Source organism: Erinaceus europaeus, chromosome 19, assembly GCF_950295315.1.
Source record: "Erinaceus europaeus chromosome 19, mEriEur2.1, whole genome shotgun sequence".
Lineage (NCBI taxonomy): Eukaryota > Metazoa > Chordata > Mammalia > Eulipotyphla > Erinaceidae > Erinaceus > Erinaceus europaeus.
This window is the reverse complement of record NC_080180.1, coordinates 1,490,716-1,517,509: the sequence shown is the minus strand read 5'-3', so window position 1 is coordinate 1,517,509 and position 26,794 is coordinate 1,490,716. Positions and strand designations below refer to the sequence as shown.

At 52.7% G+C, this 26,794-nt stretch overlaps 1 protein-coding gene across 2 annotated transcripts in view; it reads right to left on the bottom strand.

Annotated features, from left to right (window-relative positions):
* FLVCR1 (FLVCR choline and heme transporter 1) overlaps nt 1-22,018 on the bottom strand; it is a 30,613-nt gene extending 8,595 nt beyond the window's left edge. For both annotated transcript variants that reach the window (XM_060178408.1, XM_060178409.1), the window contains exons 1-6: nt 21,298-22,018; nt 16,164-16,308; nt 9,106-9,246; nt 3,673-3,740; nt 3,162-3,265; nt 386-496 (exon numbers count right to left, since the gene is read on the bottom strand). In XM_060178408.1, the coding sequence (XP_060034391.1) occupies nt 386-496; nt 3,162-3,265; nt 3,673-3,740; nt 9,106-9,246; nt 16,164-16,308; nt 21,298-21,963 (1,235 nt within the window). In that variant the 5' untranslated portion in view covers nt 21,964-22,018. The remainder of the gene's footprint in view (nt 1-385; nt 497-3,161; nt 3,266-3,672; nt 3,741-9,105; nt 9,247-16,163; nt 16,309-21,297) is intronic.
* Nucleotides 22,019-26,794: the final 4,776 nt, after the last annotated feature.

Below are 26,794 nucleotides of genomic sequence, written 5' to 3'. Positions count from 1 at the left end.
AGCTGCTCAGCAGAATACTACGCAGCAATGAAAAGGGGTGAGATGGTGTCTTGTGGGACAAAGCTGACGGGACTGGAGAAGGTGACGCTCAGTGACGCCAGTCAGGAGGGAAGGACGGCTACAGGGTGGTTTCGCTCACGCAGAACATAGACAACTGAGTGCATGAATGTGAACTAAACAACACGTCAAGCTATTTTCAAGACCGTGGGAGAAGAGTGGTTGTCTGTGGGAGTGGCGATGGGGACAGACCTTTGGTGACAGGAGTGGTGAAAATTTTTTTTTGTAAAAATGAGTCTGTAGGCCACCCAGTGGCCTCACACATGCCCAAGGCCCTGGGTATTCACTTACTTCAGACAGAGTGGCCCCCACCGCCCGGGCTGCTCACCCCAACACGCCTCCGGTCACAAACACGACGACGATGTAACCCAGGTCCAGGGTGAAGGTGAAGACAGCCATCCCAACAAATGACAGGACGTACACGATCAGGGTGGTCTGTCTGAAAAAGACAAACACCAGAGCCCTCAGCATCTCATCTGGGGATGTCCCCCAGGACCAGGAGAGCCGGGTCCAGTGGCCTGGGAGGTGGCGCAGTGGCAGAACACTGGACTTGCAAGCATGAGGTCCCGAGTTTAGTCCCCAGCCCCTCATCTGTCAAGGCTCCGCTCCTCTCTCTCTGTCTTATGCAGTGTCTCCAAACACAAGGACGCGGAGGCAGGGAGTGTGGCTGTCCCTCTCCATCCTGAGAACAGAGCTCCTAGGAGTGTGGCTGTCCCTCTCCATCCTGGGTTCAGAGCTCCTAGGGCTCTCGGAACTGCCTAGGTGTTGCGGTGACTCTGGGGAGCGAGCGGCTAAGGACAGGGCTGGTGGCCCAGGGAACTGACCTGTGACTAGCAGGTAGTCCAGCCAGCCCCCACCCGCGTCCTTAGAGAGCGAGGCGGGGCTGAGTTGACACCTATGGAATGAAGTCCCCCAGCAAAAGCCACTGGGGGCAGGAGGTCGGAGAATTTCCGGGTGTCGACCACAAGGGCCGCTGGCCCCAGACCTCTCTGCCTTTGCGTCTCTCTGCCTGAACGTTCCTAACTTGTATGCTCGTGAGGGAACCTGAGGCTCCAGCAGATAGCCTCTCCCTCTGCCTTTTTTCCTGAGCTCTGTGAGCCACTCTGGCAAATTTTAAACCTCAGGAACTTTCAGGCCTACAGCGAAGGACACATTCCAGGCCCAGGACTGGCGCCATCAGCCGGGCCTTGGGGAGGCGGGTCTGGACACTTTCTTCAGCTGGAGGGGAGGGTCTGAACTAAGCTGAACTCTAGGAGACCTAGCTAATGCCAGGGACACCCAGTCCCCACACTGGAACTGCTGACTCAAGCCACCCCGTCAAGCCACGCTGTGACTGTCAGGACTGAAGCCGGCTCGTCAGAGTCCACGTTGCAGACACAGCAGCTTGCAAGCCACGGCGCCCGGGTGTGTAGGAGCAGAGCAGAGCAGAGGACCTCTGTGGATGAGGCCGTCCCTGTGCTAGTTCCTGGGTTGCATTTCAAGACTCAGCCTCATTCCGCTTCCAAAAGGCTTTTCCTAGAAGCACCGCAGCTTGTGACTCTGCCTCCCAAGCTCCCCGCCGCTTCCTCCTATGGCTCCTGAGCCCGGAAGCTGCTCATTCTTCCCTTCCCGGTCCCGTTCACTCACTTCTCCCAAGCAGGCAGGGAAGTTCCGTCTTTTAAAGACGTGTGCTGGCTGGGACGTGACTCTGTGGCAAAGCCTGTGCCTGCAGCTTCGAGGCCCTGGGTTCAAGCCATAGCACCACCACCACCGATAATAATAAAGTAAGGGTAGGAGAGGGAGCAGACGAAGGAGAGGGATGGGGGAGAGATGCTGAAACAAGTCGGGGTGGGGCCGGGTTGTGGCACAGCTGGTAGAGTGCACGTGATCATCAGCAAGGACCCCAGTTCAAGCCCCTGGTCCCCACATCAGGGGGGAAGCTCCACAAGTGGTTTCTCTCTCTTCTCAACTTTTTTCTCTACCCCAAATAAAATTTTATTTCTAATATATTGATTATTGGATAGAGACTGAGAATTGAGAGGGGAGGGGAGGACAGAGAAGAGGGAGAGAGGCAGAGACACCTGCAGCTTTACTTTGCTGCTCGTAAGCTTTGCCTCTGCAAAGTGGGGACCAGGGGCTTGAACCCAGGTCCTTATGCACCGCAGTGTGAGCTCAGCCAGGTGCGTCACTGCCTGGTCCCAGTAAATGAAATTTTTAAAGGGGCAGGAATTCATCTCCGGCTCAGAAGCTGCCCCCTCCCAGCTGGTGGTTTTCATTTCACGTCTTCTGTCACAGACTTGTTGAAACATTCAGGAGTAAAGGTGCCCTAACAGAACTCAGCCTACAAGGCTTCAAGGAATGAACATGTTTCGCTGAGTTTCTTTCCTTCCCTTCCTTTCTTTCTTTCTTGCCAGGCTAGCTATGTTGGTGGGAGAGAGGGTCCAGGAACTCGTGGTGGCATGGTAATACAATTCTTTATTCACACGGGAGCCCCAGAGTCGGGTGTGAGCACAGCGGATTAAGCCACACACCAAACCGCAATGGCCTCCCCCCGCTCTGCATGCCAGCCCTTCTCCAGGTCGGGATGCGGGAGAGAAAAGAGAGAAGAGAGGAAGAGAGGAGAGAGCGAAACCAGGAACAGAAGTGGGTTTTATGGGGTAAAACTTGCCAGAAGTGGCAAGTCTCGAAATGGAAATGGCTAGGACAGGGGGTGGAGAGAGGCAAAAGGCATGCTGGGAAGGTGGAAGCAACTGTTGCTATGGTTTTAACTGGTGGGATTAATTAACACCCTGCAGGCAGGGTGGGTCTTGAGGTAGAAAGAAGACAGATCAGGCAAAATAATGATTATGTAAATAGGCCATAGTGTCAGCAATGGAGGATGGAGCAGGGGGGCTGCCCCGACACTTTCTTTTTTTTTTTTTTCACCAGAGGACCACTCAACTCTGGCTGATGGTGGTATGGGGGACTGAACCCGGGACGTTGGAGCCTCAGGCTTGAGAGCCTCTTTGCAGAACCACTATGCTATCTCCCCTGCCCCGTCTCTGAGTCTCTGAGAAGAGAAAGCCAAGTTTCCCTGGAGCTTCAACGCCTGGGCTGGGGGGCAGCCCGCAAGGCCCCGCACTCACTTGTATGTCTTGGTGTAGTCCAGCCACAAGCCGCAGAGGATGGAGCCCACCATCCCGGCCACCACCAGCGTCAGCCCGATCCTGCCTGCATTCACCTCTTCTCCCTGGAGTGTCCACACAGACCCATCAACAGTGGCCTCCTCACAGACCCCTGCCCCCCTCATGCCCACCATGAACAGGGCCCTTGTTCCTTGCCAGGGTGAGTGGGGTCGGAGGCAGGCACAGAGGACACTCTGTTTTAAATTAAAAAGGCCTTAAGATATGGCCTGCCGGAGCCCTGAGCTAGACTTCCAGCACCAACGTGCTACAGTGATGCTCTCTAATGAATAAACTGAGAAAAAAAGGAAAAACAGTGAGGTGGGGGAAACAGAATTCTGGTGGTGGATGTGGAACTAGATGTGTCATCTTATTATAATCTTGTAACCTACTATATTAACTACAAATAAAACAAACTGAGAGAGAGAGAGAATATCCCTGGATGGACACGCCCCACACTCACAGCGAAGCTCACCTGGTAATATGTCAGTATCATCTGGTTCAGCAGTGTGGAGACGGAGTAGAAAGCTCCAGTCATGATTCCTGTGGCGAAGAACAGAGACTGAGGGGTGTGGAGAGCGACAGTAGCCTGAGGATGGAAAAGGGGATGACCCACCTGTCCCCTCTCACATGGAACCTGACCGCTCGAACACGTGACCATGCCCAAAGGGGGGTGTGGTTCACACTCGTTCACACTCGACACCAGCGGCCCCAGTGCTGCAGCCCTTTGGTGAGAAGCCTGCCCCATGAACTTAGCCAACCACATGTGGATGCACGGGGGTGTGTGAGCTTGGATTATGGAATCCTAGTCAAGCAACATGCAAACTGGAGTTTCCTCAGCTGTGCTGTGCCTGGCCTTCACGTGGACCCAAAGCCACCAGTGGCAGGTGTCGATAGAATAGCTCGGGAAGGTAAACGGCCCTTACTGTCCCCGTATCTTCCAGACACATGGTACATGGCCCCTAACTAAGGCCGGGCTCCTGAGGGCTTTCAGAGGTTTGTGATTTTATTTTATTTTTTTGCCTCCAGGGTTATTGTTGGGGCTCAGTGCCTGCACTATGAATCCACTGCTCCTGGAGGCTATTTTTCCCCCATTTTGTTGCCCTCGTCATTATTGTTATTGTTACCACTGATGCTGCTGGACAGGAAAGAGAGAAATTGAGAGAGGAGAGAAAGACAGACGGGGGGATAGAAAGATAAGTCACTGGGGGTCAGGTGATGGAGCAGCGGGTTAAGCGCACATGGCTCAAAATGCAAGGACTGGATTAAGGATCCTGGTTTGAGCCCCCGGCTCCCCACCTGCAGGGGAGTCGCTGCACAGGCGGTGAAGCAGATCTACAGGTGTCTGTCTTTCTCTCCCCCTCTCTGTCTTCCCCTCCTCTCTCCATTTCTCTCTGTCCTATCCAGCAATGAATGACATCAACGACAACAATAATAACCACAACAAGGCTACAGAAACAAGGGCAACAAAAGGGGGGGGAAATGGCCTCCAGGAGCAGTGGATTCATTGCAGGCACCGAGCACCAGCAATAACCCTGGAGGCACAAAAAAAAAAGACAGACAGAAACAGCTGCAGACCTGCTTCACCGCCTGGGAAGCGACACCCTGCAGGTGGGGAGCTGGAGGCTCAAACCAGGATCCTCACACCGGTCCTTGTGCTTCGCGCCACGTGCCCTTAAGCCGCTGTGCTACCACCCGACCCCCAGGTTTGTGATTTTATAATGTGCATCAGGCAGGCTTATTCCTAGATATCTGGGCTGCTTGGGTGGCATCATAACAGGAAAGAGACAGGCATTTTCAGTGTCAGATAAACAGAAACCATTCTGAAGCCATTCTCTCTCCCTCTCTTACAATGTATCTGCTTATTTTACCAAGAGGGTTTCACAGAGGCTTCCTAGACTGGGTGGGAGGAAGAGAGAGAGGACAGACACCACTGCCCGTGAAGCTTCCCCACGTGGTGGCCAGGGGCTTGAACCCAGGTCCTCATGCAGAACAAAGTGTGTGTGATGTACTGGGTGAGCCATCCCCCGGCCCCCAAACTCACTCTGCTTTCTACAAGCTGGCTCAAGACTCTCCTGCATCAGCTTAGCAGAGTAGGAGTCAGCACCTCTTCTGGAAAGGGCCAGAGGAAATATTTTTAGCTTTGCAGGTCATGTGGCTTCTGCCGCAAACCCTCCACTCTGCCGCTGCATTTCTTATTTTTTAAAATTTTTATTTATTTATTCCCTTTTGTTGCGCTCGTTATTTTATTGTTATTGATGTAGTTATTGTTGGCTAGGACAGAGAGAAATGGAGAGAGGAGGGGAAGACAGAGAGGGGGAGAGAAAGACAGATACCTGCAGACCTGCTTCAGCGCCTGTGAAGTGACTCCCCTGCAGGTGGGGAGCAGGGGTTCGAACCGGGGGATCCTTATGCCGGTCCTTGCGCTTTGCGCCACGTGCGCTTATTAACCTGCTGCGCTACCGCCTGACTCCCTGCCGCTGCACTTCTAGAGCCTCCAGCCGGCATGGCGACAGGACTGGACAGGGCTGTGAGCGCCGTCACACTGGGACTGGCCGGCCGGCCTCCGGCACACAGAGGCGGCTGAGCCATGCAGAACAGCTTCTCTCGTCCTGACTCAATCAGCACCTGGGCTGGGCAGAGCTTCCAGCTGGACACTACACGGGGCGGTGCCAGCGGGCACCCTGGCTGCAGGGCTGCTACTGATTCTGAGGAGGGAGACGTCTCACCTAGGGCACCGCTACACCTGAGCTGGCACTTGATGAGGGCTGAGAGAATGAGCGAACTGCTCATGACAAACACTGACCAGCCCCGCACACCTCCAGGCTAATAAGCAACCAAAGGCGTAGACTCGGGGGACTGCGGGGACAGCACGCAGGCACAAGCAGACGGGTCTGTGCTGAGCGTGTCTGTCGCAGCTGGAAGAGAATGCACTGGGGGCCGGCGGTAGTGCGCTCAGTTAAGTGCACACAGGGTGAAGCGCAAGGTCCAGCGCAAGGATCCTGGTTTGAGCCCTCAGCTCCTCACCTGCAAGGGGGTCACTTCACAAGTGGTGAAGCAGGTCTGCAGGTATCTGTCTTTCCCTCTCTGTCTACCCTCCTCCCCCTCAATTTCTCTGTTCTATTAAAAAAAATTTTTTTTTTAAAGGCCACCAGAAGCAGTGGATTTGTAGTATCAGCACGAAGCCCCAGCAATTGGGGGCAAAAAAAAAAAAAAAAAAAAAAAGAGAGTCGGGCAGTAGCGCAGCAGGTTAAGCGCAGGTGGTGCAAAGGGCAAGGACCAGCGTAAGGATCCAGGTTCGAGCTCCCCGACTCCCCACTTGCAGGGGAGTCACTTCACAGGCGGTGAGCGGTGAAGCAGGTCTGTAGGTGTCTGTCTTTCTCCCCCCCCCCCGTCCTCCACGCCTCTCTCCATTTCTCTCTGTCCTATCCAACAACGACATCAATAATAACTACAACAATAAAACAACAAGGGCAATGAAAGGGAATAAATAAATATTAAAACAATAATAAACAGGGAGTCGAGCGGTAGTGCAGCAGGTTAAGTGCAGGTGATGCAAAGTGCAAGGACTGGCGTAGGGATCCCGGTTCGAGCCCCCGGCTCCCCACCTGCAGGGGAGTCGCTTCACAGGCGGTGAAGCAGGTCTGCAGGTGTCTGTCTTTCTCTCCCCCTCTCTGTCTTCCCCTCCTCTCTCCATTTCTCTCTGTCCTAGCCAACAATGATGACAACAAGAATAACTACAACAATAAAACAACAAGGGCAACAAAAGGGAATAAATAAATAAATAAATAAATAAACAAACAGGTAGAAAAGGAGCAGTGAGAAGTCACTTTAAACAACAGGGTGAAGAAAAAGGAAGTGTCATAAGAGGTAAGAGGGAGCCACTGTTGTCTCCATCCCAGCTCTGTTCTTTTAAAAGATTCATTTATTTGCTTTTATGGGAGGCAGCTCAGAGCCCCTGCTCAGCTCTGGCAAACAGCAGTGCTGGGGATTGAACCTGGGCCCTCTGGGGCCTCAGATGTGCAATTCCTGTGCTTTGATGCTTTCTCCCCGGCCCTATGGTTTTTAGCTTGAAGTGAACCTTTGGAGGTCGCCAGCAAAATGAGGGAAAGGAAGTATGGTCTGTGAGGCACCTACTGGTGAAACCACAGGGGTGGGGGTTGCTCTGTAGAGCTTCAGGAAGCAGCTGTGAGCACAGCGGGACTGGAGGTTCCCAGCCCAAACCCTCCACACAGACTGGAGTCAGGCTCACGGAGTCCTCAGGGGGACGCTCTAGGTGAGCCTGTGAGGACTTCCAGTCAGGAAGGGCAGTGAGCCGGCTGAAGGCTGAGTTTAGGTTGGGTATAATCTGCCACACCTAGTGACACAGCTCTGAGCGTGGTGCACAGCCTGGGGCAGCGTGAGTAAGAGAGCAGTGGGAGGGGTTCCTGAGGGCGGAGTCAGCAGACAAAGCCATTACTGTAAGAAGCTCAGCCCCAGCTGGGAGACAGACAACAGTTCTGCAAAAAATCTCCAGGCCTGAGGCTCTGGGGTTCCATTCAATCCCAACACCACATCAGTCACCTCTGAGCAGGGCCCTGGTCTCTCATTCTATCAGTATCTTTTTTTATATTTATTTTTATTACCTTAATATATTGGGTAGAGACATTCAGAAACCTCAAAGGAAGAGGGCGGCAGAGAGGCAGAGACACCAGCAGCCCCACTTCACCACTTCACCTCGAAGCTTTCCCCCTGCAGCTGGGGACCTGAGGCCAGAACCTCGGTCCTTGCGCACTCTAACGTGTGCACTCAGCCACGCGGCCCTTCTCTGTATTCCATTCATTGAAAAGTAATAGAACAGAAGAGGAGAAAGAGGAGGAAGCCATGTAGGCTCAACGGTCAGGAGGCTGAAGGGGGCGGAAGCGTCAGGAGGAAGAGTGTCAGCTTCTCCGAGATCGGGGAGGAGGAGGCTTTACTCTGAAAGCTAAAGCGACCTCCTCAAGGTCCCGCTTTGCTGAGAGTCAAAACAGGCGCCGTGCGCAGGCCCAGGCGAGGCCCAGCTGCTGCCGGAACCATGACTGGCCCAGAGACCCTCGGAGAGCGCACAAGGCGGAGTGTCTGTATCTGGCATCTGTGCCTCGCACACTGTTAGAAAGGGCCCCTGAGCAGTGGGGTGGGGGTAGCTCAGTGGGGGCTGTGCAGGCCCAAGGCTCCCAGTCCCGTCCCCAGGCCAGCATGGACTCTCCCTCTCCTCCCTCCCCCTTCTCAGCAACCCCCCCCCCCCCGGTCCCCACTGCAGGGGGAAAGCTTTGCAAGTGGTGGAACAGGGCTGCAGGTGCCTCTCTCCCTCCCTCTTTAAAAAAAATATTTTAAAATCATTTTTATTTATTTATTGGATAGAGACAGCTAGAAATCAAGTGGGAAGGGGAGTTAGAGAGGGAGAGAGACAGAGACACCTGAGCTCTGCAGGTGGGGACTGAGGGCTTGAACCTGGGTCATGCGCATTGTAACAAGTGTGTTCCACCAGGTGTGCCACCACCCAGCCCCTCTCTCCCTATCGTCCCTAGTAATAATAATAATAACAACAAGAACAACAATTCCACCCTAAAGTTTCACTACTAGTTTGAAATCTAACAAAAAAGTAATTTAAGTTTACGCCACCATTACTTTTCTCCCCCCTGTCTTTTTTTGTTTTAAGTTTTTACCAGTGCACTGTTTAGCTCAGGTGGTGCTGGGAACCGAACCTGGAACCTTTGGTGGCCTCAGACACAAAAGGCTTCTTGCACCAGCACTGTGCTATCTCCCCAGCCTACCACCACTTTTCACAGCGTGGACAGACCCAGCGTGTTAAACCTCAAGCCACCGGGGTCGAGTGCAGGCTCTGCAGCAATGCTCGAAGCCTCAGGAGACAAGGTGAGAGGCCCCTCACCATAGGTGACCAGCAGGAGGACGAAAGGGACGTTTCTGAAGAGGTTCCTGATGGAACGCCGGTAGGAGAAGTCCTCGGGGGGGCTGTCCTGCAGGGCGGCCTGCGACTGGCTGGGGGGGTGCTTCGGCTTGTCCTTGAAGGCTGCGAACACACATGACAGAGCCGTGAGGAGCAGACGCAATTCGGAGCAGACGTGCAGACAGACGGTGAGGCTTCTCGTCCACGCTCAGGGCCCGGCGTGACACGCGGCTTAGCCCTCAGCCCTGTGGAGCCGACCGGACTCAGGGCTGTGGCCAGTCCCCAGAGCCCACGTGCACCCGCCAATGACACGCCAACCACCCTCACACCCACCTGCCCCCACCCTCTGTTTTCTTTTTGCCTCTAGGCTAATGGCCGGGGCTTGGTGCCTGCACTATGAATCTACTGCTCTTGGAGGCCATTTTTCCCATTTTTGTTGCCATTTATTATTATTGTTGTTGTTATAGCTGTTGTCGTTGTTGGATAGGTCAGAGAGAAATGGAGAGAGGCGGGGAAGACAGAGGGGGGGGGAGAGAAAGACAGACACCTGCAGACCTGCTTTACCGCCTGTGAAGCGACCCCTCTGCAGGTGGGGAGCTGGGGCTTGAACTGGGATCCTTATGCCGGTCCTTGCGCTTTGCACCATGTGCACTTAACCCACTGTGACACCTCCCGGCCCCCCACCTTTGTGTTTTTAGGTGAGTTTGTACTATGTCGTTTATACGTAGAAGAACTTAGTGTGATTTCTGGTAGAGGAGACAATGGACACCACAGGCCAGTGTTAGGATTAAACGCCCAGAGGCCTGGCTGTGCTTAGTGACTGGCCTGCAGGTGCCAGTTCTCACACAGAGCGAGAGCTTCCACGGCCTCTCAGCTGGGCACCTGGATGCTGCCAGGCACTAGGCAGGGCGGGACTGGCCAGTTCCCGTAGCAGCTGGCTGGGAGAGGGCTCTGCAGGACCAGGCCGGCAGAACTCACGGTCACTGATGCTGAACTCTGGCACCTCCAGAATCAAAGTCTAGTTTGAATGGTGACTCAGAAATTAAACTCTGCTGGAGAGACTGTAACTCACAGAATCAACAGGAGGTGCCCACATAACCAGATGCCCACTGCCACCAGCTGCTCCTGCTGCTGACTGTGTGGAGGGCAGAGCCCACAGCACGGAGGAGAGCTGTGCTCTTAGCAAGGGGCCCGTCGGGGCAGGCTCGGCACTGCTCCACAGGGCCTGGCACTCGGCTGGAGATGCTGATGGTCACTGAAGGCATCTGTCTCAGAGCTTCCCTTCACCAAGGGTGAATGAAGCCAGGTAAATAAATAAATAAATAAATAAATAAATTCAGAAAAAAGTAGTATATTGTGGTCTGGGAGATGGCTCAGTGGATAGAGCACTGGACTCTCAAGCATGAGGTGTCCTGAGTTCAATCCCCAGCAGCACAGTGACGTCTGGTTTTTTCTCTCTCCTTCTATCTTTCCCATTAATAAATAAACAAAATCTGAAAAGAAAAAAGTATTTCTAAAAGATCACCATTTCTTTCTTTCTCTTTTTTATTTTAAAATATTTTATTTATGGGGGGCTGGATGGTGGTGCAGCAGGTTACGTGCACATGGTGCAAAGCGCAAGGACCAGCGTAGGGACCCCAGTTCCCCAGCCTCCAGCTGCAAGGCGATCACTTCACAAGCGGTAAAGCAGGTTTGCAGGTGTCTGTCTTTCTCACCCCTTCTCTGAGAATTTGGAAGTGGGTGGTATTTGCTCTCCATATTTCATGTCCTCTCTGTCTTCCCCTCCTCTCTCGATTTCTCTCTGTCCTATCCAACAACAGCAGTAACAACAACAGTAACAATAACAATGGCAACAAACAAACAAAATGGAAAAAAAGGCCTCTAGGAGCAGTGGATTCATAGTGTAGGCACCGAGCCCCAGCAATAACCCTGGGAAGCAATACATATATAATTCATTAGAGGGGTGGGGGGGAGGGGGAAGAACCAGACATCACTCTGGTACATGTGCTGCTGGGGATCAAACTCAGGACCTCATGCTCGAGAGTCCACAGCTTTACTCACTGCTCCACCTCTAGGACCACTTTTTCTTTTTAGGATGGTTCTGTTCTTCCTCCAGCAGTCACTCCTGCTTGGTGATTTGAACAAGGGCTCAGCTGCCCATGAGAATCGTGCAGAAAATGTGAAAGTACCACCCACTTCCCAACTCTCTCTAGCTCAGCACATCAGACCAGAAGCCTCACTCCTGGGCACCTCTAGCTGCCAGAGCTGAGCTGCACTCTGGTCTCTCATGAAAATAAGAAGCCCCAGAAAGGGGCCTACGAGCTTGTATCAAGCAAAACTTTCTGAGCCCTGTCAGTACCCAAGCGGGCGTGCCAATCGCTGCAGAAGTAACCAGCCCAGAGATTTCCATGGAACACAGCGTCTGCCGCCCTAAGCGCAGTGCTACGACTGACACGCACACACTCGTCTTTCCACGGACCTCACCGCCAAGGCAGGCGGAGGCTCGACTGGTGTTCTGCACATGCTCACACGGGGGAGCGGCAGGCAGACAGAGCGTGTGGGCTGAGGTGCCGCCCCCTCTTGCTCTCCCCTACCTGCTCCTGGCACTGCTGAGGAAGGCTCTGGTGCTTCCCTGCAAGGCTGGGTCCAGTTAAGATAGGAGGCAGCTCTTTTATTTAGAGTGGCAAAAACAGAGCTCACACAGCTGCAAGACAAAGTTTCAGAATGTGAATACCATGCTCGCCGGGCCGTACTTATTATGCCTTCATACATTCAGAGTTATTAATCAATGAGTGGTTAATAATCGGTTATTAACCAGTGGTTAGTCAGTGGGTAATGTCTTACTAAGTCCCCTGCTTAGTTTCCGATGTGCTCTGGTAAGGTGGCTCAGATCTGGGTTAAATGCAAACTGCAAGCGATTCCTGCTGGTGCCCGGTGGTGCAGTAAGCCGACGGCCTGGAGCTTTCCGGCAAGTGGCCTGCTCTCCCCGGCAAAGCCAAGCCTTTGGCTTGTATCTACGAGCCGCGCTTGCAGATGAGTCGTGAGAAAAGAGAAGACAGGGAACAAAACCCAGTGGCCACTCCTATTTACACTCTGCTGTTCCTACCAAAGGAGGTGACAGAGCCTTGGCTTTCTCCCTTGAAATTAAAAAAGCAACAGTCTAGGGGCCGGGTGGTGGCGCACCTGGTTGAGCGCACATGTTACAGCGCACAAGGACGCAGGTTCAAGTCCCCAGTCCCCACCTGTAGGGGAAAGCTTCACGAGTGGTGAAGCAGGGCTGCAGGTGTCTATCAACCTCTTTGCTCTCAATTTCTGGCTGTCTATCCAATAAATAAATAAAGATTTTTAAAAAAGTCTTCTTCTACAATGGCATTTCTTTCTCCTTGAAGCAAATACTACCTCCCGTCTAAAAACCAGCATCAATAGACATTAACTATTTTTTAATATTTATTTATTTTCCCGTTTGTTGCCCTGGTTGTTTATCATTGTTGTTGTTATTGCTGTCGTTGTTGTTGGATAGGACACACAGAAATGGAGAGAGATGGAGAAGACAGAGAGGGGGAGAGAAAGACAGACACCTGCAGACCTGCTTCACCGCCTGTGAAGCTACTCCCCTGTAGGTGGGGAGCTGGAGGCTCGAACCGGGATCCTTAGGCCGGTCCTTGCGTTTGGGCCACGTGCGCTTAACCTGCTGCGCTACCGCCCGACTCCCCGACATGACATTAACTATTAAAGAGGCTTCTCTCCACCCCTGGCAAGAGGCACAGCAAAGGGACCAGAGGCCTGAAAGCACCACATGCAAATGTGTTTCCTTCCAAATCGAAGCTGCAGCCAATTAACTGCATTAGGGTCATTTTCTTCATATCCTCTCTCCCTCCCCCTCCCCCCTCCCTCCCTCCCCCTCTCTCTCTCTCTCTCTCTCTCTCCCTCCCTCCCTCCCTCCCTCTCTCTCAGCCAGAGCACTGATTAGCTCTGGTTTACAGTGGTGCCAGAGGCTGAACTTGGGACCTCATGAAGGCTACCTCGTTGGCCCTGGACTGCTTTTACTGTGTGAAAGCAGAGGAGACCTCACCTGTCAACGTCACCGTTTGTTCCTTGGTTCAAGCAGACACCACAAACACTAATTGGCCGGGGGCCTGAGTCCTGGCACCCCATTTCACATTAAAGTGGAGACCCCAATGTTCGCCTTTCAACTTTCTCATTCACAGAATGAGAAACAGCAAGAAGCTGTTGTGAGGATTCTACGGTATCTGACAAAGAATTTTGTAACTACTGACTGCTATACAAAATATAAAACCTTGAGGCCAGGTGGAGATGCACCTGGCTGAGTGCTCACATCACAGAGCACAAGGACCCGGGTTCAAGCCCCGGCCCCCACCTGCTGGGGGAAAGCTTCACGAGTGGTGAAACAGGGCTGCGGGCGTCTCTCTGTCTTTCTCCCCGGCCCCCTCAATGTCTATCCAATCATAAGTAAATAAAAATAACATTTTTTTTGAGGTGAACTGAGACCATCTTTGAAGGGCCTTGACGTCAATCTTAGGATGAAAGCAAGCACACTTCTGTTTAAAGTCTGTGAGCCCACATATCCTGAATCTAAACACTCAAAACTGAGACTGTAGCCTGTCGTTGCTCTCAGTCACTCAGCCCCGCGACTCCCCTGGCCTCAGGGTGGCTGCTCTGTGGGGAGCTTCCCGTGCAGCTGTGGCACCACCACACAGACCAGCAATGAGATGGGCAGACAGTTAAGATCGTGGAAACTCTTAAACTGTTTCTTAAAAAATATTTTTAGGGAGTTGGGCGGTAGCCCAGTGGGTTAAGCGCAGGTGGCACAAAGCACAAGGGCTGGTCTAAGGATCTCGGTTCAAGCCCCCGGCTTCCCACCTGCAGGGGGGTCACTTCACAGGCGGTGAAGCAGGTCTGCAGGTGTCTTGTCTTTCTCTCCCCCTCTCTGTCTTCCCCATCTCTCTCCATTTCTCTCTGTCCTGTCCAACAACAACAACAATAATAACTACAACAATAAAAAACAAGGGCAACAAAAGGTAACAGGTTTTTTTCTTTAAAAATCAGATGTGTGACCCGGTTCGAGCCCCCAGCTCCCCACCTGCAGGGGAGTCGCTTCACGGGCGGTGAAGCAGGTCTGCAGGTGTCTGTCTTTCTCTCCCCCTCTCTCTGTCTTCCCCTCCTCTCTCCATTTCTCTCTGTCCCATCCAACAACAAAGCAACATCAACAATGGCAATAATAACCGCAACGAGGCTGCAACAACTAGGGCAACAAAAAAGGGGGGAAAATGGCCTCCAGGAGCGGTGGATTCATGGTGCAGGCACCGAGCCCAGCAATAACCCTGGAGGAGGAAAACAAAAAAAATAAATAAAAATTAAAAAAAATAAAAAGCAGATGTGTAACACGCCGCGCACATTTTTAAGCACATAGCTATTACACAACACCCTCTCTCACGCGAATATTCAATTCTTGCAAAGAGACAAAATTGGAGACGATGTGAAAAAATGAAAAGAAAAAGAAATAAGAAGCCCAGGACATACATGAAGTTCTACATGTACCTGAAGCGCAGAGGGTTTTATATTTTAACGATTCCCACAGCTGACACAAGGTCAGACTAGGGCTCATTCCTCATTCAGCGGTTTGAATTTAAATTAATTAATTAATTAATTAATTAAATGAGTAGCGTTCTTTTCAAATCCTGGTAAACTGCTAAAACGAGGGGCCAGGCGGCCACACCTGGTTGAGGGCACATGCTACAGTGTGTGAGAACCTGGGTTTGAGCCCCCGGTCCCTTTCTGTAGGAAGAAAGCTTTGTGAGTGGTGACGGGTGGAGAAGTCTCTCTCTGTCGCCCTACCCTTTTACTTTGCTAAAACAGCACAGAGGTGGCTTGCTTTTTGCCAGCAGTCTGCACACAGTAAACATGGCACTGTTTGAAGATATAAAAAATGACCAGGAGGGGAGTTGGGCGGTAGCGCCAGCAGGTTAAGCGCAGGTGGCGCAGAGCGCGAGGACCGGCAGAAGGATCCCGGTCCGAGTCCCCAGTCCGAGCCCCCGGCTCCCCACCTGCAGGGGAGTCGCTTCCCAGGTGGTGAAGCAGGTCTGCAGGTGTCTGTCTTTCTCTCCCCCTCTCTGTCTTCCCTTCCTCTCTCCATTTCTCTGTCTTATCTAACAACAGTAATAACTACAACAACAATAAAAACAACAAGGGCAACAAAAGGGAAAATAATTTTTTTTTAAAAGTTAAGCCCTTGCTTCTCTGTTTAAAAAAGAATAGAGGAGGGAGCCGGGCGGTAGCGCAGCGGGTTAAGCGCAGGTGGCGCAAAGCACAAGGACCGGCATGAGGATCCCGGTTCGAACCCCGGCTCCTCACCTGCAGGGGAGTCGCTTCACAGGCGGTGAAGCAGGTCTGCAGGTGTCTGTCTTTCTCTCCCCCTCTCTGTCTTCCCCTCCTCTCTCCATTTCTCTCTGTCCGATCCAACAAGGACAACGACAATAATAACTATAACAATAAAAAGTGCAACAAAAGGGAATAAATATTTTTTAAAAAGTTTTTTTTTTTTTTTTTTTAAAAAGAGGGGGCTTCAAGAGGTAGCCCAGATGAGGACAGTGGCGGCAGCTGTGCTTGCCAGGGTGGCCTAACTAGCAGACAGCTGCCTCAGTCTGAAATGCTGGGATGACCCAGCAGCCACCACGCCCAGATCCAGCTCCCAGTTAAACGGGACTCTGGGGCAGGAGGGTGCCACTTGCAAGCACAGGGACTCGGCCACAGCTCAGCAGCAAAGCTTCCTGCAGCACATGCGGGCGGGTGTGTGAGGGTGGGTCTGAAGCCGCGGAGAGAAGTTAGTGGTGCGGTGAGTGGGGTGAGTCCTCCCCGGCCTGCAATCCTTTCCTTCCCGCCAGCCGGAGGGATCAAACAAGCCACCTCAGACCTTATCGGCACAACTGCGCAGGGCAGGGCCGGCCGGCAACTTTGTGTCTTCTTTTCTGATGTTTATCATGCACATGTCCGTTACATTTTAGGGAAAACCATTCACTTACCAATTATGGTCAACATAAATAAAAGGGTGGAGACGCCTGAAGTTCCGTAAAACATGATGCTGATGTTGTGGGCCAGAAGCGCTGTGTCATTCTGGGTGTTAGGCACCAGGACTGGGGGCAGCAAAAAGCCAACTGCGGTTCCGAGCTGCGAGAAGAAACAATCCAGTTAACAGCTGCAGAAATAACTTTCAATATAAAATAAAGTGGCCAGTTAGCATCCTGAAAGGTGCTCTCTTCAACTCCAGAGCGCTGTGCTGTGAGCCAGAGCTGCACTGCCAGAGGGAGCCCTGACTGATGTCCTCTCTCAAGGCTCAGGGCTGCTCTAAATGGTGTTGCTGCAAAGCTGTGGGAAGACAGTCCTTTCTCTTTAGGCGGCTATAAAGGGGGTCTGGGGAGTAGCCAAAAAGGCTTAGAAAGACAGCTGAGGGGAGTCAGGCGGTGGCGCAGCGGGTTAAGTGCAGGTGGCGCAAAGCGCAAGGACCGGCATAAGGATCCCGGTTCGAGCCCCTGGCTCCCCACCTGCAGGGGAGTCGCTTCACAGGTGGTGAAGCAGGTCTGCAGGTGTCTGTCTTTCTCTCCCCCTCTCTGTGTTCCCCTCCTCTCTCCACTTCTCTCTGCCCTATCCAACAACAACGACATCAATAACAACAATTATAACTACAACAATAAAACAATAAGGGCAACAAAAGGGAATAAATAAATATTTTTTAAAATCCTAAAAAAAAAAAAAAGTCAGATTTAAAAAAAAAAAGAAAGAAAAGAAAGAGAAAGACAACTGAGGCATGGGAGCGGATCTCTGCTGACCACATGTAATGGCCCAGGGTTAAGCGTATGTAAAGAACTCTTACAACTAAACAGCCAAAACACACTCACCCCACGTTAAAACGGACCTGGGACACTGCCCCAAAGAACATGTAAATAACAAGAGCAGGAAAAAGAGCCAACACCATCAGTCGGTGGGGAAGAACAGAGGAAAGTCACAGTGAGCTGATCTCCACACCAGTAGGACACCAAGTGTTGGCCAGGGCACGGCAGGCCTGGCACACAGCTGGCGGGCCTGGAAACGAGTCCAGTCGCTGTGGCAAGCAGTTTGACAGCTCTTACAAGTGCCATATGCCCTAGCGATTCCTCTCCTAGAAACAAGCCCAAATCCAAAGTCACTCAACTAAGTAAATATTGAAGGGGCCAGGCAGTGGCACACCTGGTTAAGCACACACACTACAGTGTGAAAGAACCCCGGTTCAAGGCCCCAGTCTCCACCTGCAGGGGTGAAGTAGGGCTGCAGCTGTCTCTCTCCTTCTCTACCTCCCCCTCCCTCCTCCTGAATTTTTCTATCCTATCCAATAATAAATAAAATATATATATTTAAAATATCAAGCACACACACTAATACTCAGTGACACTATTCATAGCTCAGTGTTCACTGACGAGTGAATAAGATAAAGCAGCACACCACACAGTGGGGCATCTTTCAACCAACCATAAAAAGGCTGAAATAGGAAGTCGGGCGGTAGTGCAGTGGGTTAAGCACACGTGGCGCAAAGCGAAAGGACCAGTGTAAGGATCCCGGTTCGAGCCCCCGGCTCCCCACCTGCAGGGGATTCACTTCACAGGCGGTGAAGCAGGTCTGCAGGTGTCTGTCTTTCCCCCTTTGTCTTCCCCTCCTGTCGCTATTTCTCTGTCCTATCCAACGACAACATCAATAACAATAACTACAACAATAAAACAATGGCAACAAAAGGGAATAAATAAATAAATATATTTTTTAAAAAGGCTGAATTGTTCAACAATTTGTTTGGCTTTGTATGTTGACTCTCTTTTCAACCACCAGGTTCCAGATGCCAGCATGATGCCGACCAGACTTCCCTGGACAGACGACCCCACCCATGTGTCCTGGAGCCCCGCTTCCCCAGAGCCCTGCCCCACTAGGGAAAGAGAGAGACAGGCTGGGAGTGTGGGTCCACCTGTCAACGCCCATGTTCAGCGGGGAAGCAATGACAGAAGCCAGACCTTCCACCTTCTGCATCCCACAATGACCCTGGGTCCATGCTCCCAGAGGGATGGAGAATAGGAAAGCTGTCAGGGGAGGGGATGGGATACGGAGTGCTGGTGGTGGGAGAGTTGTGTGGAGTTGTACCCCTCTTATCCTACGGTTTTGTTAATGTCCCCTTCAAAAAAAAAAAAAAAAGGCTGAAATAGGGAGTCAGGTGGTAGCGCAGCGGGTTAAGCGCCGATGGCGCAAAGCTCAAGGATCCTGGTTTGAGGCCCCCCCGCCGCCTCCCCACCTGCAGGGGGGTCACTTCACAATCAGTGAAGCAGGTCTGCAGGTGTCTGCCTTTCTCCCCTCTGTCTTCCCCTCCTCTTGTGAGTTCTCTCTGTCCTAGCCAAAAATGACGATGTACATCAGTAACAACAACAGCAACTACAACAATAAAACAAGGGCAACAAAAGGGAGTAAATTAATTAATTAATTAATTTAAAAGGCTGAAATACTGACTGATTCGTAACACGAAAGTTCGAAAACTGAACCAAGCCAGAGGCCAAAGAGCTCACCTCTGCTTATGTGAACTACTGAAACGAGAGGCATCCACAGCAAAGGGGAGACCAGAGCAGTGGCTGCCGGCAGCTGGAGAGAGGGCGCCCAAGGAGTAACTGCGGAGCCGGTGCTGGGTCTTCTTTGGGAGTGGACAAAAGTGCTTTGCAAACAGGCAGGTGACAGTCACACAGCTTTGTGAATCCCACAGATCTGTGCACTTAAAATGTGAGTCTGGGGGGGGGGGGGAGGGTGTCGGGCGATAACGCAGCAGGTGAAGCGCATGTGGTGCAAAGCACAAGGACCGGCATAAGGATCCTGGTTCGAGCCCCCGGCTCCCCACCTGCAGGGGGGTCACTTCACAGGTCGTGAAGCAGGTCTGCAGGTGTCTGTATTTCTGTCCCCCTCTGTCTTCCCCTCCTCTCTCCATTTTAGGTCTGCAGGTGTCTGTCTTTCTCTCCCCCGTCTTCCCCTCCTCTCCCCATTTCTCTCTGTCCTAGCCAACAACGACGACATCAATAGCAACAATAATAATAACCACAACAACGATAAAAATAACCAGGATAACAAAAGGGAAAATATGGCCTCCAGAGCTAGTGGATTCGTGGTGCACACTGAGCCCCAGCAATAACCCTGGAGGCAAAAAAAAAAAAAAAAAATCTGAGTCTCGGCGGTAGAGCTGGGGCAGAGTGGATGCTTTGCATGTGTTAAAGAAATCTGAACTGGCAACATGGGAGGTGGCACAGAGGACAAGGCCTGGGCTTCCCAGCATAATGTCTCAAGTTCAATCCCTGGCCTGGCATCACGTGTGCCAGAGTGATGCTCTGGTCCTTGGTCATATGTAAATCTAAACAAACTGTCAATGAAATCAGCCTGAAACCAACCTCCTTCCTGGACACCTGTGTGAGGCAGAAGTTGGGGCTCCAGAGGGCCCGGTGCTATGAAGAGGCTGCACCCCCAGCCCAACTGTGTTAGGAGTAGGGGGCACCGTGACCCGAGACAGGAAAGAGCCAGCCCAGGACGCCCCGCACCCAGCCCCCAGACAGATTAGCGAGGAGAGAGAGAATGCAACGGCCTTGTGTGGTCGCCTCAACACGGGGGTGAAACTGAGTCAGGACTAACATTTCTTAGCTGCTTCTACGCAGGAAAGCAGCCAACCTTTCTGCACAGAAGCCCATCTGCAAACCGCCTTTCTCCAAGCAGGGCCGGCTGAAAAGGCTGCAGCACAAGACAGGGGACAGCGGGCAGGTGTCAGGCCACACTGGCGTGTGCTGCGTTCAGAAGGCAAGGTGCAGGTGGGGAGCCGTGTGGGCCTTGGAGACCAAGGGCTGGGTGTGGAGCAGACCAGCACATGAACTGGGTGCAGACAAAGCATATTAGGGTTTTTTTTGTTTGTTTGTTTTGTTTTTTGCCTCCAGGGTTATTGCTGAGGCTCAGTGCCTGCACTACGTAGGAATCCACTGCTTCTGGAGGCCATTTTTCATTTTTGTTGGCTAGGACAGAGAAAAATTGAGAAGGGAGGGGAGGAAAGATAGAGAGGAAGAGAGACAGAAACCTGCAGACCTGCTTCACCGCTTGTGAGGCGACCACCCTGCAGGTGGGGAGCCGGGGGCTCAAACCCGGATCCTTGCGTTCGCACCATGTGCGCTTAAGTCACCACCACTCAGCCGCTAACAAAGCACATTCTGAGCACAGGTTTGTACCCCGAGAAAATGTGCAGGTGGAGCAGTGTGAGTGCTTGTGCAGGACACCAAGACTCATCCGTGTGTTCAGCAAAGGTTTCTGGGGAAGTTACAACGTGCCCGGCACTTGCCACACGGCGGTGGCACTGTGGCCTCTGCTTTTGTCCACTCTGCCCAGGTCATGGGCTTTACACCGAGAGGAAGGGCTTTCCAGGGTGAAGACGGACGACATTCCCGGCAGGGGGGGAAAGCTTCACGAGTGGTGAAGCAGGGCTGCAGGTGTCTCTCTGTCTCTTTACTTCTCTCGATCTCTCCCTGCCCTCCCAGTCTGTCTCTATGCAATAAAGATACCTCAAAAAATCTAAAGAAGGGAGTCGGGCGGTAGCGCAAAGCGCAAGGACCGGCGTCAGGATCCCGGTTCGAGCCCCCGGCTCCCCACCTGCAGGGGAGTCGCTTCACAGGCGGTGAAGCAGGTCTGCAGGTGTCTGTCTTTCTCTCCCCCTCTCTGTCTTCCCCTCCTCTCTCCATCTCTCTCTGTCTTATCCAACAACAACAACAGCAATGACAACAACAACTACAATTAAAAAATAAAGAAGGTTAACAACAGGGAATAAATATTTAAAAACTTAAGAAAAAAAAAATCTGGGTGGGGGTAGATAGCATAATGGTTATGCAAACAGGCTCTCATGCTTGAGGCTCCTAAGTCCCAGGTTCAACCCCCCGCACCACCATAAACCAGAGCTGAGCAGGGCTCTGGTGATTCTCTCTCTCTCTCTCTCTCTCTCTCTCTCTCTGCATCTATCTCAAAAATCTAAAGAGAAAGGGATAGAGGAAGGACAGTGGGGGTGCCCTCTTCCTGCCCCGGCCGCCGCGCGCCCCGGGCCCCGGGCCCCGCCACCCCCCATCCCCGCCTCCCTACCTGGTTGCCCAGCACGGCGGTGGCGCAGGCCGTGGACACCTCCTTGGGCCCGAACCACACGGAGGCCAGGCGGGAGGGCAGGCCGAGGATGAAGACCTGGGCCACGGAGCAGAGGCCCTGGCCCAGCATGGTGACCCAGAAGCCCTGCGGCCGCACGCTGGCGCACTTGACCCAGGCGCCCAGGCAGTTGAGGCCGGAGCCGAGCAGCGCGCTGAGCCGCAGGCCGCGCGCGGACAGCAGCCAGGTGGCGGGCAGCACGAGCGGCACGTAGGCCAGCATGTAGACCATGGACAGCCAGTCCACGTGCAGCAGCGACACGCCGTAGAAGCCCTCGAACACGTTGCTGATGATGCTGTACTGGATCCACTGGAAGGCGTTCACCAGCGAGTACAGGCTGAACACCAGCAGCACGGCGAAGCGGCGCCGCGACAGCGCCGTCCTCGGCCCCGAGGCGCGCGGGGTCTCCCCGCCCGGGCCCGGCAGCAGCCGCGCGCCCGGCTCCTCCTCCGGGGGGTCCCCGTCCCGCGCCCCGCGCCGCGCCTCCTCCCCCTCCTCCTCCCCCCCCCCGCCCGGGGCGGCCCCGGTGCTCTCCGCGGCCGCGGGCACCGGCAGGAAGCCCTTGGACGGCGCGCCCGCCGTGCCCTCCTCGCCGTCCGGCCGCGCCATGCTGCGGGCCCGAACCCGCGCGGAGAGCCCCCGAGTGCACGGCCCGCGCCGCCCGGGTCTGCAGGCCGACTGGGCCGCCCCGCCCACCGCCGCCCGCCAGACCCGGGCAGGCCCCGCCCCGCCGCGCGCGTCACCGTGCCGGCAGCGGCGGGCGGCCAATGGGAGGGGCCTCCGCGAGGCCAGGGAGCCAATCATCTGCGAGGGGCGGGGCGGTGGGCAGAGGCGGAGGAGGGCGGGGCCTGGGAGGGGCGCCTGCTGGCCTTGCTGGGGAGGAAGGCTGCGCTAGGCCCAAGGCGAGGCCGTGGAGCTGGGCGGCAGGAGAGACGTGAGTCCACTTGGGCAGGGATAGAGTGTGTAATAGTCATGCCAAGACTCTCATGCCTGAGACTCTGAAGTCCCAGGTTCAATCCCCTGCACGAGCATAAGCCAAAGCTGATCAGTACTCTGATTTAAAAAAAAAAAAAATGTGCAGGGGTAGATAGCATAATGGTTATGCAAACAGACTGCCATGCCTGAGGCTCTAAAGTCCCAGGTTCAATCCCCTGCACCACCATAAATCAGAGCTGAGCAGTGCTCTGGTAAAAAAAAAAAAAAAAAAATGTAATGCGATGTAATGTAATGCGATGTAATGCACTTTTTAAAAAATATTTATTTGGGGTGGGGGTATAGCATAATGGTTATGCAAAGAAACTTTATGCCTGAGGCTCTCAAGTCCCAGGTTCAATCCCCCACACCACCATAAGCATTGGATCGACCTTCCCGTGGTGCATCTCGTGAGTACCCATTCATTGGGGAAACTGACGATCCTTCCTAGCCGACTGAATCCACATGGATCCCAGTCACTTTCAAAGCCAGCAACAAGCAGCTCCTGACAGCTTTCAAGCTGTTGGTCCTGCTCTTCGAGTCCTCCAACTTAATGTTGAGGGGCTGTCCTTTGCCAAACGTGTTCTTATTGGTCAACTGGCGATACAGCATCAGGCAGATGTTATCTGCCTACAAGAAACACATATAGCAGTCGATGAAGCTGCTCGATTCACCATCAGTGGATTCGATTTAATATGCTATAATCTCCATCCTAAACATGGCGGAGCCATCTACGCCAAATCGTGTCTTGCGGACGTTTACCATACGGCCTCTTCGACCTTCTACGACTCCATTACTATTGGAACTATTCAGCTCGTCAACGTATATAAGCCTCCCAGTGCCTCATGGGATAATGAGGTCCTGCCTAGCCCGAATCACACAGCCGTTTACGTTGGAGACTTTAATAGTCATCACCAAGACTGGGGATATTCCTCCACTCCTGCTGACGGCTCTATCTTAGCCGACTGGGCTTCAGCGAATGACCTCTCCCTACTAAACGATCCCAAACAGCCAGGCTCTTTTCACAGTGCTAGATGGAATAAAGACTCGTCACCCGACCTGTGCTGGATTAGCACAGTCAACGGCCAAGCCTTTCCCGCTACGAGACATGTTCTCAAGATCTTCCCGCACAGTCATCACCGCCCAGCTATCATCCACATTGGTCTCCAGCTCCCACTGATTCTGTGCTCGGAGAAACTAAGATGGAACTTTCGGAAAGCAAACTGGCGTCTGTTCAGTGATCTTACCAACAAATCTATTCCTGCAATTCCAATTAACTCTATCCCCTCTGAAGATTCCTACAGGCACTTCCGCCAAGCCATCTTGAAAGCAACTTCCCAAGCCATTCCTCGTGGGAGACGTGCTAACTATATGCCTTGTCTTGATGCTGAATGCGAGCAACTACTAAAGCAGTATGATGAGTCGGGCGACCCAGATGTGGCTGACCATCTCATTGCCTCCCTGGATGCAGCACGCCAAGCCCGCTGGCAACAACTCACGGAAAGTCTGAACTTCACCCACTCAAGTAGGAAGGCCTGGAAGCTTCTTCACAGACTGGGTGCCGGTAGCCAACCCCCTCCCGTCTCCCATCCTCCCGTATCTCCAAACTCTAGTGGCCAGTCACCTAACTCAAGTTGGACGTGCTAAGATCGACCCAGTCTGGAAAAGAGAAATTTCCCATGAGTGGTCATCCCACTTCCGGTTATCTTGTCCATCTCCAAAACTCTCTCCCTTTACACTGTCTGAACTGGAAGACGCTTTGAAGAGGGTTAAACCGGGAACAGCTGCTGGCTATGATAACATCAGCCCAGAACTCATTCTTAACCTGGGTCCCGCGGCAAAGAAGTGGCTCGCTTCATTCCTGTCCCACATCTTGGAATCCGAGTCTATGCCCAAAGTTTGGCGTCGTGCGAAGATTATAGCGGTTTTGAAACCAAAGAAAGACCCAACACTGGCCGCCAGCTATAGACCAATTTCTCTCCTCTCCGTGTGTTACAAACTCCTTGAGAGGCTGCTTCTGTCACGTATTTCTCCTCTTACAGAGAAATTCCTATCACCCGCCCAAGCTGGTTTCCGCCCAGGAAGATCTACCTGCGAACAAGCCCTGGCCCTCTCAACTTACATTGAAAATGGATTCCAGAAGAATTTAAAGACGGGTGCTGTCTTTGTTGATCTCACAGCAGCCTATGACACGGTCTGGCACCGTGGTCTCCTAGTCAAGATCTCAAGATGCCTGCCTCCATGGGTGGCCAACACTATATCGTTTCTTCTCCAAAACAGAAGATTCCGGGTGCATCTGGGTGACAAGTCTAGCAGATGGAGACTTGTCTCAAGTGGCCTCCCCCAGGGCTCTGTTCTGGCTCCTACGCTATTTAATATTTACATCAATGACCTCCCAGAAACTTCTTCAAGGAAGTTCATCTACACCAATGACATCTGCTGTGCAACTCAGGCATCCAAGTTCGACATCCTCGAGGAAACACTCACGAAAGACATGTCTCTGATATCTGATTACTGTAAAAAATGGCGACTAATCCCTAGCACTGCAAAAACGGTATCATCTGTTTTCCATCTACACCATGCCTTGGCCTCGCGTGAGCTTAATGTGCAGCTTGGTGATACAAGAATCCGGCATGAAGCCCAGCCTGTCTATCTTGGCGTTACTCTCGATCGCACTCTGTCATTTCACAAACATCTCATAAAAACTGCAGCAAATGTAATTTTGTAAACCAATATTAAATCACTAATAAATTTCAAAATGAAAAAAATAAATGTCAGTTAAGGGTCTTTACTAGACATTCAATCCCTCTCCACAAGAGGACCTGATCAGCTGGCCCAGCTGGATGGGAACTTGTGAACAAAAGCCTCCAGTAATCAGAGAGGATGTGGAGCAGCCGAGCAGGTGTTTCTTTTACTGCTGCCTGCTCCTTGTGCTGATGTGAACTCACTCCCCAAAGGCTGTGCTTCCATGTCCACAGCACTGGTGTGATCCTATAGGTTTGAAGCCCATATCTTTTTTTTTAAATTAATAAATGAACAAAACCGTAGGATAGGAGGGGTACAACTCCACACACACACACAAAAAAAAAACCGCAGCAAAGGTGGGCGCGAGGAATAACATCATTGCAAGACTGGCCAGCTCCTCATGGGGCGCGAGTGCTTCCACACTACGATCATCCTCTCTGGCATTATGCTATTCCACTGCAGAATACTGTGCCCCAGTATGGTTCCGTAGCCCCCATGTCCACTTGGTCGATTCCAAATTATATTCCTCCATAAGGATAATTTCTGGAACCATCCCGGTTCCATGGCTTCCAGTTCTTAGCAACATCGCCCCGCCAGATATTCGTCGGGATGCGGCATCATCTAAGTTCATTTCCCACGTCTACGCTCGACCGGACCTGCCAATATACGCGGATATCTTCGCCCACCCTGTCCAACGCTTGACGTCTTGTCACCCAATCTGGTCCCCTACGCCTACACTGAACTTCTCTGTTCCAGACTCTTGGAAACAGAGCTGGCAGTCAGCTGAGGTCAAGAACAAACACCTCATCACAGACCCCTGCGAGCGTCAACCCGGCTTTGACCTAGCACGTTATGACTGGGCCCTCCTCAATCGCTATCGAACAGGCCATGGCCGGTGCGCCGCTATGTTCCATCGCTGGGGAGCCAGAGACGACCCGAACTGCCCCTGTGGCTCCAGACAGACTATGACCCACATAGTCAACGACTGCCACCTCTCCAGATTCAAAGGAGGTCTCGAAACTTTACATCAGGCTCAACCTGACGCTGTTGACTGGCTACGGAAGAAGGGCAAACGCTAGAAGGAGAAACCACCAGAAGCCAGAGCTGAGCAGTGCTCTGGTTAAGAAATAAAGAAGAAAAAAAATTATTTTATTTATTCATTCCCTTTTGTTGCCCTTGCTGTTTTATTGTTGTAGTCATTCTTGATGTCATTGTTGTTGGATAGCACAGAGAGAAATGGAGAGAGGAGGGGAAGACAGATGGGGAGCCGGGGGCTCGAACCGGGATCCTTGTGCCAGTCCCTGCGCTTTGCGCTGTAATGCACTTTGATCATTAGTTCTCTTGAGAGGGATGAGAGAGAGACCCGGGAGCCACTCCAGCACGTCTCCAGCACGTCCAGTGCTCCAGTACTTGGTCTCGAACCTGGGGCTGCATGTTAGCAAGCCCTGCGCTCCATTCACGCTCCCATCACGGTCCCCACCTCAGCGCAGAAAGAGGCTGTCGGGAGGGAGTGAAACCAGCTAAAGCACAGAGCCCAGCTGAGCTGTCTCTCCCCTCCCTCCCAGGTCTCAGGTGATACACAGTGCGACAGGCGGATCACTTCTCTTATGTATCAACTATCTGTCATCTGTGTATCCCGATCATCTATCTCACCTACCCGCAGGGAGCCGCTTTGGCAAAATTAATTAAGGATCCCTGAAGGAAAGGGGGAGTCGGCGAGATG